Below are 19,206 nucleotides of genomic sequence, written 5' to 3' on the forward strand. Positions count from 1 at the left end.
CACTATGATAGACCCTATCACAGTGATCAAAATATAAAAAAATAGTAAATAAAACCCCCCTTTATCACCCCCTTAGGGGAAAATATTAAAATAAAAAATATATATTTATTTCCATTTTTCCATTAGGGTTAGAGTTGGGCTAAAGTGAGTTGGGCTAAAGTTAGGGTTAGGGTTGGGCTAAGGTTAGGTTTAGGGCTAGGGCTAGTGCTATGGTTAGGGTTAGGGCTAGGACTAGGGTTAGAGTTATGGTTAGGATTATGGTTAGGGTTGAGATTAGGGTTAGGGGTGTGTTAGGGTTAGAGTTAGAGGTGTGTTGGGGTTAGGTTTGTAGTTAGGGTTATGGTTAGGGTTGCGATTAGGGTTAGATGTGTGTTGGGGTTAGGGTTGGAGTAAGAATTGGGAGGTTTCCACTGTTTAAGTACATCAGGGGGTATCCAAACATGACATGGCGCCACCATTGATTCCAGCCAGTTTTACATTCAAAAAGTCAAATGGTGCTCCCTCCCTTCTGAGCCCTGCCATGAATCTAAACATTGGCTTTTCCCCACTATGGGGTATCGGCGTACTCAGGAGAAATTGCACAACAAATTTTGTGGTCCATTTTCTCCTGATACCCTTGTGAAAATAAAAAAATTGGTTCCAAAGTAAATTTTTTGTGAAAAAAGTAAAATGTTCATTTTTTCCTTCCGCGTTGCTTTAGTTCTCGTGAAGCACCTGAAGGGTTAATAAACTTCTTAAATGTGGTTTGGCGCACCTTGAGGGGTGCAGTTTTTAGAATGGTGTCTCTTTTGGGTATTTTCTGTTATATTAACCCCTCCAAAGTCACTTCAAATTTGAGGTGGTCCCTATAAAAAATTTTTTGGGGAAAAATGAGAAATCGTTGGTCAACTTTTAACCCTTATAACTTCCTAAAAAAAAAATTGTTTCCAAAATTGTGCTGTCGTAAAGAACATGTGGTAAATGTTATTTATAAAGTATTTTATGTGACACCACTCTCTGATTTAAGGGCATAAAATTTCGAAGTTTGCAAAATTGCTAAATTTTCTAAATTTTCACCATATTTTCGTTTTTTTATAAATTAACATAAGTCATATCAAAGAAATGTTAGCACTAACATGAAGTACAATATGTCACGAATAAACATTCTCAGAATCAGTGGAGTGTTCCAGTGTTATAACCACATAAAGTGACAGTGGTTAGGATTGTAAAAATTGGCTTGGTCATTAAGCACAAACGTTAAACATTATCATTTTCTATTGACACATTTTCTTTAAGAAAACAACTGGCTGGATCTGACTGCATTATGGACAAACAGTTTATTCAGTACCCTTCCAGATTTTTTATAAGAGAACAAACGTGATTGGTGTTTCTCCATAATTGGGTATTACTGGGAAAGCAGCAAAACAACAACAATAAGAAACGGTTATATGGGCAATACGCCTCAATAATAGCCGAAGTAGAGAAGGAAAGATCAATTGGAATAACCTTAGAAATATCTTAAGAATGAGGCAGTACAGTTTTTTGAAAAATGGCAGCCCTGGCATCTCATCTCCTGATACTTTTGTTATATGTATGCTACATATTGTAAATGTCCGATGATAGAAATTAGCACCTCACTGTGAAGGGTTGGTTTTCTTGATCACCGTCATTATCATCATGATCATTTTCACATGACTGGCAGCCTTGCTCCCTGCCCCTGCCTGTACCTGAAACAGCACAATGTACCCCTCCACATTCACCTTTTGATGCTCCCCTTCCTTTTCCTCTTGTACATACTGCTGCAGGCAACATTGACCTTATGGGTCTCCAACAGACCCAGAGCAGCGAAGAACATATAGAAACTGCTCTCCTTGCTCCATTCCTGGTTGCACACTTGCAAGTGTTTTTATATGGGGAATGAAATAATTCATACAGTACCCCAGTTTCCCCTACTGACAAATTTAGTCACTTCTTTGATTGTCCATAGATGGCGACACGCATCTCTCATCAGCTGTTAATGGCTGATTTCAAAGTAATCCAAGCTCCAGTTTGTCCATTACATGATAGAGTTAGTCACTGCTTTAGATTGCCAGTACATACGTTTGCGGATGACTGGTAAAGTATTAGTGTTTGTTCCACCACATCATCAGGTATAAATATCTTCTATTTCATCTTCTTCAGTACTTTAGTTGTACAACACATTCTGTAGTATTTGTCCAATGTTTTATGGCTTTCTCAGCCTACTGTATAAGATAGATAACCTCAAGCACTCAAAAAACATCAAAAAACCGTAGTCCATGTGATGAAAGAAATTTTCAGGTTTATTGGAATCCTCAGCCGAAAATTTAAGATAACAGAAAATAATATCCCCAACATTTCGGCCTTTATGGCCTTTTTCAAAGGTTTTTTCTATACAAAGAAAAACAAGAACATATCATGCAACAAATATCATGGATACATGAACAGATGCATAAATCTATAAACACCAAGATTTGGTAATATACATGTTAAGCTTATAATTCTCAGCCTATTGTTATTGCTGGACTGTGAGCAGTGGTGTCCTTTCACTATGCAGAATCACCCTAAAATAACTGCTGCATTCCATGGCTCAGCTTCCATACAAGAATGTAGATTCCCTGGTACATATAGAAAGAAATTCACCGTACGCTCTTGTTTCAAAGAAGCAAGAAATGTATTCCACGTAGAAATATCCAGCAGACATGTAAACAGATATCAAAGGTGCAGGGAGATATGCAGCATAGATCAGGCTCTATTCAGTCTTTAAGGGTATGTGCACACGTCAGGATTTTTTCCTGACAAAATCCTGAGATTTCTGCCAGAAATCCGCGTTTTTTTTTTGCGCAGATTTCTCGCGGAAATTGCGCGTTTTTTGCGCGGATTTTGCGCGGATTTTTTGCAGATTTTTTGCGGATTTTTTTTTTTCCGGAATGTCATTTTGGCTTAGAAATCCGCAAATAATCCGGAAAAAGATAGAGCATGTCCGGATTTTTAGCGGTAAGCGTTTTTTTTGCGGAAAAAAACGCTTACATCTGCACAAAAAATCAGGAATGCATTCTAAATGATAGGATGCATATTTTTAGCGTTTTTAATGCGGAATTATAGCGTTTTATAGCGAAATTCCTCAAAAAAAACGCTAAAAATCCTGACGTGTGCACATACCCTAAAAGTCTCTTCTGATTGGCTGATGTCAGGAGTGTGTCACATCCTCATGGGAGATCTGGGGTTATTTGATCTTTACTGTCAATTGCAAATCTTCCATTTAGCCTGTGTGTTTTGTTCCTCATATTAAATTGGACTTTGCTGTCTTTGTCACTAAAGATGTTAATGACTCTTTGTATGCTCTGTAGAGACATGCAGCTCCATCTTACAGCTGCTCCTCACCTGCTCGATTTCTCTATAAAATCTGGCCTAACATTCTCATCCCTGATTGTGAAAGTTTTCCTTCCTGGCTTGCTGGAGTTGATGTTCTGAAGTTGAATGCGTAGTTGCTGCTGGAGATTATTGTCTGCTGTTTTTGGGTGTATGCTTTCTCCATTATCATATTCCCATTTGGTTTGTAGCTTCCTATCCTTCCCTTTATTCCTCTCTACCCTTGGTGAGTGTTTTTGTATGTAAGTTGCTTTTTATCATTCCTGTTTGTCTTCCGCATATATACACTAAGATATCTGTCCCAGGCCTTCTAGGAGAGGTGGAGGGGACAGTTTAGGAGCATAGTAAGCCTCTCTATCTTTAAGAGTATCCCCGGGACAGGGATAGATAGGTGTCACACACAGTGTAGGACAGACTAAGTGCAACAGCAAGGGATGATGAGAAAAGGAACCAAACACTAGGGAAGTGGGGAGTGGAAACCCCTAGACATATCTAACATCACTCTGTCTGTCCTATCATTCCTATATAGGTTCCGCACCTATCGCCGATAAGGATACCTAATCCCTGCCTGACCCTGGCAATAAGCCCTGTACCAGGAAGGACAAGATAAGTGCTAGTCAATCCTCACTACTGCTAAAGACAATTAGGATACATAAAACAAGGGAACACTTAGCTTGAGTAGACAAAGAGAAAAACACTGTCATCCTTCAAACTCCAAGAGAACACTAGCTGACTGCTACAGCTCCAAGCCTCAACAGGCAGGGAAGTGCAAATAGAAAATATCATCAGCAACTCCCAACAGGAAGATGGGAGTTATAAACACCCAAGTCCAGGTGTGGCCATTTTCAATGGGGGAGGTGTCCACTAGTGTGCAAATCAAACTACTGAGACCTTCTGCAGACAGATGCAGTGCAACAGTCAGCACCCTCTGACCGTGATATTAGGGTCACAGTTCCAGGGACAGATAGAGGTCCCCCTTCCTTACCAAAGAACGTCATAGCGTGACATTTAAACAGGCCCAATATCTTTTGATCCTGACATGGATCCCATCGCTTGCCTTGCAAGACAGCTGCAGGGTTTGTCGTGTGAGCTATCAGACCTACGATCTAAGGTTTCTTCACACCAAATAGCTGGACTGGAACTTACTGTGGCACTCCCGAATAGGTTTTCAGGGGGTCAGGACAGATTTGTCATTTTCCAGGAAGCCTGTAAGCTCTGTTTCAGGCTTCATCTGCAGTCATCTGGGAGTGAGGTACAGAGGGTGGGGATTGTTGTCTCCCTCCTTCAAGGAGACCATCAATCCTGGGCCTTCTCACTCCCATCTGACTTATTACCACTTCAGTCAGTGGTTGGATTTTTCGGGGTTCTTGGCCTCTTTTATGATGATCTGGACCAGGTCTCCCTTGCAGAATCTAAACTATGTAAAATCCAGTAGGGAGACCGACCGGCAGAGGAATTTTGTTCAGAATTCCGCAGGTGGACCATTAACACCCAGTGGAATGACATGCCCTTAGCGGTCAGTTTTGTCAGAGCCTGTCTGAACAGTTAAAAGATGCATTGGAGCTATACAAGACTCCACCGTCGTTTGAAGCCACCATGGCTCTTGCCCTACATATAGACAGATGACTCCAGTATTAATCAGTATTAACCCAACCACCGTTGTACTTCCTAAAGCTGGAGTCACACATAACGATATCGTTAACGATATCGTTGCAACGTCACGCTTTTGGTAACGTAGCAACAATCCCGCTAACGATCTCGTTATGTGTGACAGCGACCAACGATCAGGCCCCTGCTGGGAGATCGTTGGTCGTTGGGGAATGATCAGGACCATTTTTTGGTCGCTGATCACCCGCTGTCATCGCTGGATCGGCGTGTGTGACGCCGATCCAGCGATGTGTTCACTTGTAACCAGGGTAAATATCGGGTTACTAAGCGCAGGGCCACGCTTAGTAACCCGATATTTACCCTGGTTACCATTGTAAAAGTTAAAAAAAAAAAAAAGTACATACTCACATTCTGATGTCTGTCACATCCCCCAGCGTCCACAGGGTTAAAACTGCTTTCGGCAGGAGCGCTGCTAATGCACGTGCTCCGGTCGAGAACTTCCCTGCACTGACTGTGTCAGCACCGGCCATAAAGCAGAGCACAGCGGTGACGTCACCGCTGTTACTGCCGGCGCTGACACAGTCAGTGCAGGGAAGCTCTCGGCAGCAGCACGTGCATTAGCAGCGCTCTTGCCGAAAGCAGTTTTAACCCTATGGACGCCGGCAGGGGACGTGACAGACATCAGAATGTGAGTATGTAGTGTTTTTTTTTTTACTTTTACAATGGTAACCAGGGTAAATATCGGGTTACTAAGCGCGGCCCTGCACTTAGTAACCCGATGTTTACCCTGGTTACCCGGGTGCTGCAGGGGGACTTCGGCATCGTTGAAGACAGTTTCAATGATGCCGAAGTCGTTCCCCTGATCGTTGGTCGCTGGAGAGAGCTGTCTGTGTGACAGCTCCCCAGCGACCACACAACGACTTATCAACGATCACGGCCATGTCGTATCGCTGGTCGTGATCGTTGGTAAGTCATTTGGTGTGACTAAAGCTTAAGACTAAAGTTCTCCCGTGTTCTTTAATGAACCTATGCAGTTAGGAGGGTTTCTCCCCATTATGGGTCTCTTGCGGTTCGCCGCAAAATGGGGGTGTACTTTTAAAAGGGTAATTTTATTGGGGTTTGTCCATCTATACCTAAACTCTGGAAAACATCAGAAAACTTCTGACCCCAGATTGTGTGGAAGATTACAACCTGGGCGTATATATCTCCTCCACAGGTGTGTTTATCCTACCTGCAGAAGCGATTATTGGTACAGAAATGGAGACAATATCTGTCCTACTAGATAGTTTGGTAGGAGCCAATATGGTGGATGCTCGATTCGCTCAGATCCATGTGTTATCCGAGCATGCTTGTGTGCTAATCAAGTGACTTTGGCGTGCTAGAAAAATATGTCAAGTCCCCGCCACTGCATGTCTGGTGGCTGTTCGACAGCTGCTCCACATGCAGGGATTGCCTGTTTCTCAGGCAATAATAACACCTTATTTGAGCACATTCGCTCATCATTATTACTAAAAAATAATGAAAAACAATTACAAAAATATCAGTTTAATTTTTTTTTTATAATAAACATCACAAACCAGCAAATAACATGGAGAGGTTTGGTGTCCCTGTAATCGTAACGAGCCGCACAACACAAAGCGATCAGATTTATTATTTATGGGAATCAGTAAATGTTGTAAAAAAATGGAGTGACTCATATTCTCACTATTGAAACCATTAAGAAATGTAATAAAAATGTAATGTTGAGGCCGTGTTTACACGTAGCATAAATGCAGCGTTTTCTCTACTGCTTTTTTTCCTGCATTAGTCCTCCTTCCCCCACCTTCAGCCTTTAATTGTCCTGTTGTATCCAGTACAGTAGTGTTCAAAATACAAGCAATGTATTAAAAAACTTGAGTTAATCACAAAACCTTTATAATAGTTTTTATTTCCATGCTTTGGGAACATTGCACACTGTTTTCTAATTCAAAATATGAAGAGAAATGTATATAATTTTTAACTACTTCACAGAAAATAAAAAAAATTAAAATGAACATTGGGCTTGGCTGTTCGAAAAAATAACAGTGTCTGCATTTGTCTTTACAGACTCACAATATGCACTAGTTTTTGGAGGATTTAGCATTTCTGTGAATCACTAACCTAATATTTAGTTGTATACCCACAGTTTTTTAGAACTGCTTCACATCTATGTTGAATAGAGTCAACCAACTTCTTGCACCTGCCAACTATTATTTCAGCCCAGAATGCTTTTGACAATATCCCCAAATTTTGGAGGATTTGTTGGCTTTGCCTTAGAAACGGCATTTTTTATGTCACCCCACAAGTGTTCTATTTTATTAAGGTCCGAGGATTGAGCTGGCCCCCATTTCAAGGGCATATCCTCTTCAGTGTAAGACACATGACTTCTTCAAGCATTTTAATATTTGCAAACTGGTCATCAATGATCCCTGGTATGTGGTAAATGGGTCTAGCACCATAGTAAGAGAAACAGTCCCATATCATGATGCTTGCACTACCATGCTTCACAGTCTTCATAGTGTACTCTGCCTTGAATGCAGAGTTTTGGGGTCGTCTGATGAACTGTCTGTGGCACTTGGACCCTAAAAGAACAATTTTACAAAATGTTTCTCCATTTTCTATAGGCCAGTTGATGTCTTCTTTGGCAAATTGTATCCGCTTCAGTATGTCTTTTTTTAGCAGTGGGACTTTGTGGTGACTTCTTGCTAAGAGATTAGCTTCACACAGGCATCTAACTGGAGCTGATCATTGGCTGAGCCTTTGCCATTCTGGCTATTCTTCCATCCATTCGAATGGTAGTCTTCCATTTTCTTCCACATCTCTCTGGTTTGGCTTTCCAGTTTAAAGCACTGGAGATGATTTTAGCTGAGCAGTCTATCATTGTCTGCACTTCTTCATAAGTTTCACCTTTTCTAATCAACTTTTTAATCAAAGTACGCTCTTCTTCTGAACAATGTTTTGAATGACCTATATTTCTCTGGCTTTCAAGGAGAAATGCATGTACAACATGTCCTGACCTCTTAAATAAGGACCACCTGATTCACAACTGCTTCTTCACAGAATGATTGACCTCACTAATTGAACTCCACACTGCTATTTTTTTTTAACACACCCCCTTTCAATTAATTATTCTAATACACAGACTCAAAAACCTGCAGATCATGAATGCTGAGTCTGTTGGTTTTCTTAGAATCTACTGCACCAACTGGTAAATTGTTTGACATGTGGTAATATAATTTATATCAAAAACAATGATTAATCTGATTAGCCATATTGGAATGCTATTAGTTTAAACACTACTGTATGTCTGTGCACTATATAACTATATAAGGGAATGCTTTCCCGTCTTTCATCTCACCTTACCATAGTCCATACCCAAAACTAGGTGCACTGGACACATAGGAGCTACCTGCCGATGCAGGGGCTCTCCTTTCTTACAGGATACCCCATAATATTTATACCCCTTTTTTTTTCCCCTGATGAATCTCCCCTATGGGAGAGGAAACGCGTAGGGAAGTTTACTTGGTCATGGTGGGTACAACTATTTAGCCTGACTTGGGGACTGCCCTTGTCAGGGCGGGAGCAACACAGGGGCACGACTGGGTAGTATAGTAACTGTTTCCCCATCCCCCTTAAATACATGAGGATGCTCCCGCGAGAAAAACGACTGATTTGGTGAGATAAAACCATTTTTTTACTGAGCACTGGTTATTTGAGCACTATATGCACTTTTTCACATTATTGTCCATAAAAAGCGTTTTTAGAGAGTTACCATTAAAGGTTATGTTTTAGATTTCAAGAGGTTTCTCCTGGCTATTTGCACTACTGTATGTCTGCATGTCTGTGTACTATATGTTACCTGTTGATTTTCTTACACTTGAGAAAACTGCCGGTATGGTGTTGAAACACATAGTGGTTAATAAAGGACCTGGAAGGTTTCTTTTCCAGAAGCACAGTAACTTTTAAACATGATTTTTATCCTAGTTTGGAAAGCTTCCAATTCGTGAATTTCTCCTCCAGCCATGAGACAGCGGCAGTGGTTACTTGCGTCTTTATGGTGGTTGTGTCTCTACACAACAACCCCAGGTGAGCCAAAGCTACAGTCTAATCAATCTCTTATATTAGGGTTTAACTCCATTGTGCACTTCTCCCTCCAGAGTTACTGTTTCTCCAAGAATAAAGGTACCGTCACACTCAGCGACGCTGCAGCGATATAGACAACGAGCCGATCGCTGGAGCGTCGCTGTTTAGGTCGCTGTAGAGACGTCAAACACAGCAGCTCTGGCCCCCCCACCGACTGACGGCGGCGATCTGCAGCCGCTGTCAGTGTTCTCTACCCCTCCGTCCTGTCCTAAGCACCTTCCTCTCCCCTCCGACCCTCCCCCGTCCTCCCCTCCGCCACCCCCGCTGTCCGATTGCACCCCCCCATGCCTACCTAGTCCCGGTGTCACTCTCAGTGTCCTCGGTCTTCTCCCATGGGCGCCACCATCTTGGAAAATGGCGGGCGCATGCACAGTGCGCCCGCCGAATCTGCCGGCCGGCAGATTCGTTCCCTGTACATTTTGATCGCTGTGATAGGTTCTATCACAGTAATCAAAATAAAAAAAATTGTAAATAAACCCTCCCTTTACCCCCCCCCCATAGGTAGGGAAAATAATAAAATACAGAAAATATATTTATTTTTGTTTTACCGTTAGGGTTAGGGGTAGGGTTAGGGTTGCACTTAGGGTTAGGGTTGCACTTAGGGATTGGGTTGCACTTAGGGTTAGGGTTGCACTTAGGGTTAGGGTTGCACTTAGGGTTAGGGTTGCACTTAGGGCTAGGGTTGCACTTAGGGCTAGGGTTGCACTTAGGGTTAGGGTTGCACTTAGGGTTAGGATTGCACTTACAGCTAGGATTGCACTTAGGGTTAGGGTTGCACTTAGGGTTGCACTTAGGGCTAGGGTTGCACTTAGGGCTAGGGTTGCACTTAGGGCTAGGATTGCACTTAGGGTTAGGATTACACTTAGGGTTAGGGTTGCACTTAGGGTTGCACTTAGGGTTAGGGTTGCACTTAGAGATAAGGTTGCACTTAGGGTTGCACTTAGGGTTAGGGTTGCACTTAGAGATAGGGTTGCACTTAGTGCTAGCGTTGCACTTAGGGCTAGGGTTGCACTTAGGGCTAGGGTTGCACTTAGGACTAGGGTTAGAATTAGGTTTAGGGTTAGAATTAGGGTTAGGGTTGCAATTAGGGTTAGGGTTAGAATTAGGGCTAGGGTTGGAATTAGGGTTAGAATTAGGCTATGTGCACACGGCACGGATTTGGCTGTGGATCCGCAGCGGATTGGTCGCTGTGGATTTGTAGCAGTTTTCCATCACGATTACAGTACCACGTAAACCTATGGAAAACCAAATCCGCTGTGCCCATGGTGCAGAAAGTACAGCGCGGAAATGCTGTGTTGTATTTTCCGCAGCATGTCAATTCTTTGTGCGGATTCCGCAGCGTTTTACACCTGCTCCATAATAGGAATCCACAGGTGAAATCCACACAAAAAAACACTGGAAATCCACGGTAAATCCGCAGGTAAAGCGCAGTGCGTTTTACCTGCAGATTTTTCAAAAACGGTGCGGAAAAATCCCCACACAAATCTGCAACGTGGGCACATAGCCTTAGGGTTAGGGTTGGAATTAGAGGTAGGGTTGGAATTAGGGTTAAGACTAGGGTTAGGGGTGTGTTGGGGTTAGGGTTGTGGTTAGGGTTGGGATTAGGGTTAGGGGTGTGTTGGGTTAGTGTTGGAGTTAGAATTGAGGGGTTTCCACTGTTTAGGCACATCAGTGGGTCTCCAAACACGACATGCGCCACCATTGATTCCAGCCAATCTTGCGTTGAAAAAGTCAAATGGTGCTCTCTCTCTTCCGAGCCCCGACGTGTGCCCAAACAGTGGTTTACCCCCACATATGGGGTACTAGCATACTCAGGAGAAATTGGACAACAACTTTTGGGGACCAATTTCTCCTGTAACCCTTGGGAAAATAAAAAATTACAGGCTAAAAAATTATTTTTGAGGAAAGAAAAATGATTTTTTATTTTCACGGCTCTGCGCTATAAACTTCTGTGAAGCACTTGGGGGTTCAAAGTGCTCACCACATATCTAGATAAGTTCCTTTGGGGGTCTAGTTTCCAAAATGGGGTCACTTCTGGGGGGTTTCTACTGTTTAGGCACATCAGGGGCTCTGCAAACGCAACGTGACGCCCGCAGAGCATTCCAACAAAGTCTGCATTTCAAAACATCACTACTTCACTTCCGAGCCCCGGCATGTGCCCAAACAGTGGTTTATCCCCACATATGGGGTATCAGCGTACTCAGGAGAAACTGGACAACAACTTTTGGGGTCAAATTTCTCCTGTTACCCTTGGGAAAATAAAATCTTCTGGGCTAAAAAATCATTTTTGAGGAAAGAAAACGTATTTATTATTTTCACGGCTCTGCGTTATAAACTTCTGTGAAGCACTTGGGGGTTCAAAGTGCTCACTACACATCTAGATCAGTTGCTTTGGGGGTCTTGGTTCCAAAATGGGGTCACTTGTGGGGGGTTTCTACTGTTTAGCCACATCAGAGGCTCTGCAAATGCAACGTGACGCCCGCATAGCATTCCATCAAAGTCTGCATTTCAAACCATCACTACTTCACTTCCGAGCCCCGGCATGTGCCCAAACAGTTGTTTACCCCCACATATGGGGTATCAGCGTACTCAGGAGAAACTGGACAACAACTCTTGGGGTCAAATTTCTCCTGTTACGCTTGGGAAAATAAAAAATTGTGGGCTAAAAAATCATTTTTGAGAAAAGAAAACGTATTTATTATTTTCACGGCTCTGCGTTATAAACTTCTGTGAAGCACTTGGGGGTTCAAAGTGCTCACTACACATCTAGATCAGTTCCTTTAGGGGTCTAGTTTCGAAAATGGGGTCACTTGTGGGGGGTTTCTACTGTTTAGCCACATCAGAGGCTCTGCAAATGCAACGTGACGCCCGCAGAGCATTCCATCAAAGTCTGCATTTCAAAACATCACTACTTAACTTCCGAGCCCCGGCATGTGCCCAAACAGTTGTTTACCCCCACATATGGGGTATCAGCGTACTCAGGAGAAACTGGACAACAACTCTTGGGGTCAAATTTCTCCTGTTACGCTTGGGAAAATAAAAAATTGCGGGCTAAAAAATCATTTTTGAGAAAACAAAAACGTATTTATTATTTTTACGGCTCTGCGTTATAAACTTCTGTGAAGCACTTGGGGGTTCAAAGTGCTCACCACACATCTAGATTAGTTCCTTTGGGGGTCTAGTTTCCAAAATGCGGTCACTTGTGGGGGAGCTCCAATGTTTAGGCACACAGGGGCTCTCCAAACACGACATGGTGTCCGCTAATGATTGGAGCTAATTTTCCATTTAAAAAGCCAAATGGCGTGCCTTCCCTTCCGAGCCCTGCCATGTGCCCAAACAGTGGTTTACCCCCACATATGGGGTATCAGCGTACTCAGGACAGACGGGACAACAACATTTGGGGTCGAATTTCTCCTGTTACCCTTGGTAAAAAAGGAAATTCCGGTCTAAAAAATCATTTTTGAGGAAAGAAAAATTATTTTTTATTTTCATGGCTCTGCGTTATAAAATTCTGTGAAGCACCTGGGGGTTTAAAGTGCTCAATATGTACCTAGATAAGTTCCTTGGGGGGTCTAGTTTCCAAAATGTGGTCACTTGTGGGGGAGCTCCAATGTTTAGGCACACAGGGGCTCTCCAAACGCGACATGGTTTCCGCTAACGATGGAGATAATTTTTCATTCCAAAAGTCAAATGGTGCTCCTTCCCTTCCAAGCCTTACCATGTGCCCAAACAGTGGTTTAGCTCCACATGTGAGGTATCAGTGTACTCAGGAGAAATTGCCCAACAAATTTTAGGATCCATTTTATCCTGTTGCTCATGTGAAAATGAAAAAATTGAGGCTAAAATAATTTTTTGGTGAAAAAAAAAGTACTTTTTCATATTTACCGATCAATTCGTGAAGCACCTGGGGGTTTAAAGTGCTCACTATGCATCTAGATAAGTTCCTTGGGGCGTCTAGTTTCCAAAATGTGGTCACTTGTGGGGGAGCTCCAATGTTTAGGCACACGGGGGCTCTCCAAACCCGACATGGTGTCCGCTAAAGAGTGGAGCCAATTTTTCATTCAAAAAGTCAAATGGCGCTCCTTCCCTTCTGAGCCCTGCCGTGAGCCCAAACAGTGGTTTACCCCCATGTATGAGGTATCAGCGTACTCAGGACAAATTGGACAACAAATTTCGTGGTTCAGTTTCTCCATTTACCATTGGGAAAATAAAAAAAATGTTGCTAAAACATCATTTTTGTGACTAAAAAGTTAAATGTTCATTTTTTCCTTCCATGTTGCTTCTGCTGCTGTGAAGCACCTGAAGGGTTAATAAACTTCTTGAATGTGGTTTTGAGCACCTTGAGGGGTGCAGTTTTTAGAATGGTGTCACTTTGGGGTATTTTCAGCCATATAGACCCCTCAAACTGACTTCAAATGTGAGGTGGTCCCTTAAAAAAAATGGTTTTGTAAATTTTGTTGTAAAAATGAGAAATCGCTGGTCAAATTTTAACCCTTATAACTTCCTAGCAAAAAAAAATTTTGTTTCCAAAATTGTGCTGATGTAAAGTAGACATGTGGGTAATGTTATTTATTAACTATTTTGTGTCACATAACTCTCTGGTTTAACAGAATAAAAATTCAAAATGTGAAAATTGCGATATTTTCAAAATTTTCGCCAAATTTCCATTTTTATCACAAATAAACGCAGAATTTATTGACCTAAATTTACTACTAATATGAAGCCCAATATGTCACGAAAAAACAATCTCAGAACCGTTCCTGAGTTATTACCTCATAAAGGGACACTGGTCAGATTTGCAAAAACCGGCCAGGTCATTAAGGTCAAAATAGGCTGGGTCATGAAGGGGTTAAACAAGAAGCACCACTTACCAAATGACACCATGAAGACCAAAGAGATCTCCAAACAAGTCAGGGATAAAGTTGCTGAGAAGCACAAGTCAGGGTTGGGTTATAAAAAAAATCCCAATCTCTGATGATCCCCAGAGCACTATCAAATCCATTATCATCAAATGAAAAGAACAATGTACCACAACAAACTTGTCAAGAGTGGGCCGCCTACCAAAACGCTCAGAATGGGCAAGAAGGGCATTAATCAGAGAGGCAGCACAGAGACCAAAAGGTAACACTGATGGAGCTGCAGAGTTCCAAGCAGAGACTGGAGTGCCAGACCATACGAGCACAATAAGCGTACACTCCCTGGAGGTGTTAAAATATTTGAAGAAAATGCAGCACTCACCAAGTTGAAAAAATATTCATAGGTCCTTTATTCCACAATGCGGAGCATGGATGACAAATCAGACATGCAGGTTATGGAGCCATGCGAGGAGAGAAAAAGTGGTCTACGCATTGGACCTATTTTATATCAAACTACGGATTTTATATCCTGGAAAACTAAATTTCTAGTTTATACTTTATTCTGTCCTTGTTTGTTTTACTACATAGGAATAACAATAAGACCTTTAAACTAGATATTGAACTAGAAAAGCTAGAAACTTGCATATGTCTTAGACTTATAAGACATATGCAAGAAAAACATAATTCTGATCCTGAGACCTTGCGATTTGAAGGTCTCGAAGTTGTTAACTGCCCACCTCAAGGTGGTAATTACAATAAAATTTTACTTAGACATGAAGCTAAGTGGATCATGAAAATCAATGTGCAAGGTCTCATTGGATTAAATGACAGATTAGACCTATCTATTTTCCTCTAATAATAATTTGTTGCTATCTGGAATTGAATGTAATTACTGAATTAATGTTGTATGCACAAAATTAATGTTTTTTCATAATATGTATCACATGTGTTTATTACATATTTTTGTATGGTCAATCCTTTTAAAGAAAATTACCTCAAGTAATTATTCACCTGGATCCATTGAAGCGATCACATGCGAAACGGCCGTAGTCCACTTTTTCTTTCCTCGCATGCCTCCATAACCTGCAAGTCCGATTTGTTATCCATGCCCCGCATTGTGGAATAAAGGATTTATGAATATTTTTTTCCAACTTGGTGAGTGTCGCATTTTCTTCAAACAGTTAAAACACACATGTTGTCTTTCTATGCTGAGCATCGTACACCAGTTGATGAACTGCTATACTTCAGAAATATAGGATCTACCAACTCCATGTGTGATATATATATATTCCCCTAGTGCCGTTCACCCTTTTCTTTGTGGCCTTTATGGAAGATTGGGCAGAAAAAGCCTTTACTTACAGTTAAAAATTGTAACGCTCATTTTGAGTTTGCTAAAATAAATGTGGGAGACTCCGCAAATGTATGGAGGAAGATGGTTTGGTCAGATGAGACCAAAATGGAACTTTTTAGCCACCAAGTTAAACGCTAAGCCTGGCATCAAACCAACACAGCTCATCACCCTAAGAACACCATCTCCACCGTGAAACATGGTGGTAGTATCATGCTGTAGATATTTTTCAGCAGCAGGGACAGGAAAATGGTCTGAGTCGAGAGGAACATGTTTGGTGTGAAATACAGGGATATTCTTGAACAAAACCTGTTTCAGATTGTCAGTGATTTGAAACTGCGACTGAGGTTCAACTTCCAACAAGACAATGACCCAAAGCATAATGCAAAAGCAAAACTTGAGTGGTATAAGGGGAAACGTATAAGTGTTTTGGAGTTGGCTAGTCAAAGCCCAGACTTTAATCCAATTGGGAGTCTGTGGTCAGAGTTCACCACAGGAAACCATTTCACTTGAAGAAGCTGGAGCAGTTTTGCCTTGAAGAATCCCAGTGGAAGGATGTGGAAGCTCATATAGACTTATCCAAAGCAACTTGCAGCTGTAATTGCAGTAAAATGAGGCTCTACAAAGTACTGGCTTTTGGGGGGGTGAATAGTTATGCGCTCTAAAGTTTTCAAGTTTTTCCTTTGTTGTTTGCTTCACAATAAAAAGAAAACTAAATGTTCACAGTTGTACATTATTTACATGAACTGATGTAAACCCTCAAAAACAAAAAAAACTGTGAAATCCCAGGTGGTGGAGTAGCAAAACACAAAAATGCCAAGGGGGTTAATACTTTCGTATGTCCCTGCCTAACTGAAAAGTGCTGCGGAATATGTTGGAGCAGCATAAAAAAAATTATCATTATTATCTTACAATATTGTTTCTGTGAATTAAAAAAAACACATTAGGTTATAATATAGCAAAGTATATCATCTTAAATTAACAACAGAATTGTGCATAACGCAAATAGTTATATATACTGAACGATCCCAGATATGTTCAAAATTGTATGCACAACTTACCTGCAAGTAAACTTCTGTTCGGCGTCACACATCTTCGCACATTCCAAATCATCAGCTGTTGTGTAAAATTCTCTTTCTTTACCCACCAGCCATGCTCCTTCAGTTTTCACATAATTATCAAGTTCATCACTTAAAACTATTGAACAAAAAGTGTTTATTAGTTTTCTGAGCTGGTGAAGATTACACTGATGAGCTGTTGTTGATAAAGTTGTCAACCCCTGCCCATAAGTGTGTAATATGCAATATACTTTTGTAAGATTTATTTATTAGTATTAATACCATCATTATATATGTTTTGTAGATAGCATTTACATTGGTTGCTTTTGTACAGTGGTAGACAAGCAGTACCATGGGCACCGGATTGTATGGAAAAAGTAGTCCTTCCTTCATGCCAAAATTTTTAACATTCTTGCTGTACAATTAGTTTAATTCATACTTATCAATTATTAAAGTAGCTTATCAAGGAAAGTGAGGAGTGTGGCATACGAGGCGTGCACTAAACTTTTACTTTAATAACTGCCCATTTTGCCAGCCTTGCCTCTTCCCCACCTCCTCCATGTTCTAGATGACCAGATACATAGAAATGGTTTTGCACACACTTAATCACAACTCATATGGAGACAATAATATGGAGACACTAAAGTAAAACACATTTGTATAGACAAGAATATTTGTACTATATACAGCTCTGGCAAAATTAAGAGACCACTGCAAAATGTTCAGTTTGTCTGATCTATCTCTTTATAGGTATATTTTTGAGTAAAATGTATTTTTTTACAAAGCAAAATGGACAAATTTAAAAAAAAACAGTGCTTTCAGACCTCAATGCAAAGAAAACAAGTTCATAATCATTTAGAAACAACAATACTAATATTTTAACTCAGGAAGAGTTCAGAAATCAATATTTTGTGGAATAACCATGATTTTTAATCACAGCTTTCATTTGTCTTGGCATGCTTTCCATCAGTCTTTCATACTGCTTTTGGCGCAAAAATGTAAGCAGTTCTTCTTTGTTTGATGGCTTGTGACTAGTGTTGAGCATTCCGATACCGCAAGTATCGGGTATCGGCCGATACTTGCGGTATCGGAATTCCGATACCGAGATCCGATATTTTTGTGATATCGGGTATCGGTATCGGAAGTGTAAAATAAAGAATTAAAATAAAAAATATTGTTATATTCACCTCTCCGGCGGCCCCTGGACATCAGCGGGAGGATCCGGCGTCCGGCACGGCTTCTTTCTTCAAAATGCGCGCCTTCAGGACCTGTGGTATGACGTCCCGGCTTCTGATTGGTCGCGTGCCGCCCATGTGACCGCCACGCGACCAATCAGAAGCCGCGACGTCATTCCTCAGCTAAAGTCCTAGAATAAGCGCCTTTTAGGACCTGAGGAATGACGTCGCGGCTTCTGATTGGTCGCGTGGCGGTCACATGGGTGGCACGCGACCAATCAGAAGCCGGGACGTCATTCCACAGGTCCTGAAGGCGCGCATTTTGAAGAAAGAAGCCGTGCCGGACGCCGGATCCTCCCGCTGATGTCCAGGGGCCGCCGGAGAGGTGAATATAACAATATTTTTTATTTTAATTCTTTATTTTACACTTTAATATGGATCCCAGGGCCTGAAGGAGAGTTTCCTCTCCTTCAGACCCTGGGATCCATGAGAATACCTTCCGATACTTGATGTCCCATTGACTTGTATTGGTATCGGATATCGGTATCGGCGATATCCGATATTTTTCGGGTATCGGCCGATACTATCCGATACCGATACTTTCAAGTATCGGACGGTATCGCTCAACACTACTTGTGACTATCCATTATCCTCTTGATTACATTCCAGAGGTTTTCAATGGGGTACAGGTCTGGAGATTGGGCTGCCCATGACAGGGTTTTGATGTGGTGGTCTCTTAATTTTTCCCAGAGCTGTATATCTATAGATATATGTATGTATGTGTATATATACAGTATATACTGTATATATATATATATATATATATACACTCACACACAATAGCATGTAAAAGTATGGGTATGTCGAATTTCTGTAATTGCGAACAGTTAAGCAAGTTGAAGATTAACCCCTTTCCGACATATGACGTACTATCCCGTCGAGGTGGGGTGGGACCGTATGACCACCGACGGGATAGTACGTCATAGTGACTATCGCAGCTGACATCCGGCACAATGTGCCAGGAGGGGTCATGGACCGCTACCAGCACATTAACCCCCGGCACACCGCGATCAAACATGATCGCGGTGTGCCGGCGGTATAGGGAAGCATCGCGCAGGCAGGGGGCTCCCTGTGGGCTTCTCTGAGATCCCCACAGCAACGCGATGTGATCGCGTTGCTGCGAGGGTCTCTTACCTCCTCCTTCTCCTTGCAGGCCCGGATCAAAGATGGCCGCGGCATCTGTGTCCTGCAGGGAGGGAGGTGGCTTCACAGCACCTGCCCAGACCAGGCACTGTGAAGCCTGCAGCTGTGCATGTCAGATCGTTGATCTGACACACTGCACAGCAAAGTGTCAGATCAGCGATCTTACACCATAACATGATGCCCCCTGCCACCACCCCCCGGGGCAATGTTATAGTGTAAAAAAAAATATTCACATGTGTAAAAAAACTAAAAAAAAATCCCCCCAAAATTCCCCCCCCCAAAAAAAATATTGTTCCTATAAATACATTTCTTTATATAAATAAAAAAAAACAATAAAAGTACACATATTTAGTATTAGTCCGTAACGACCCCACCTATAAAACTGTCCCGCTAGTTAACCCCTTCAGTGAACGCGGTAAAAAAAAAAA

The 19,206-nt window shown here is 41.8% G+C and overlaps 1 protein-coding gene across 2 annotated transcripts in view; it reads right to left on the bottom strand.

Annotated features, from left to right (window-relative positions):
* Positions 1–19,206, bottom strand: part of PLG (plasminogen) — a 218,913-nt gene that overhangs the window by 128,091 nt on the left and 71,616 nt on the right. For both annotated transcript variants that reach the window (XM_069769519.1, XM_069769520.1), the window contains exon 2: positions 16,404–16,539. In XM_069769519.1, coding sequence (XP_069625620.1) covers positions 16,404–16,539 — 136 coding nt within the window. The remainder of the gene's footprint in view (positions 1–16,403; positions 16,540–19,206) is intronic.

Source organism: Ranitomeya imitator, chromosome 5, assembly GCF_032444005.1.
Source record: "Ranitomeya imitator isolate aRanImi1 chromosome 5, aRanImi1.pri, whole genome shotgun sequence".
NCBI lineage: Eukaryota > Metazoa > Chordata > Amphibia > Anura > Dendrobatidae > Ranitomeya > Ranitomeya imitator.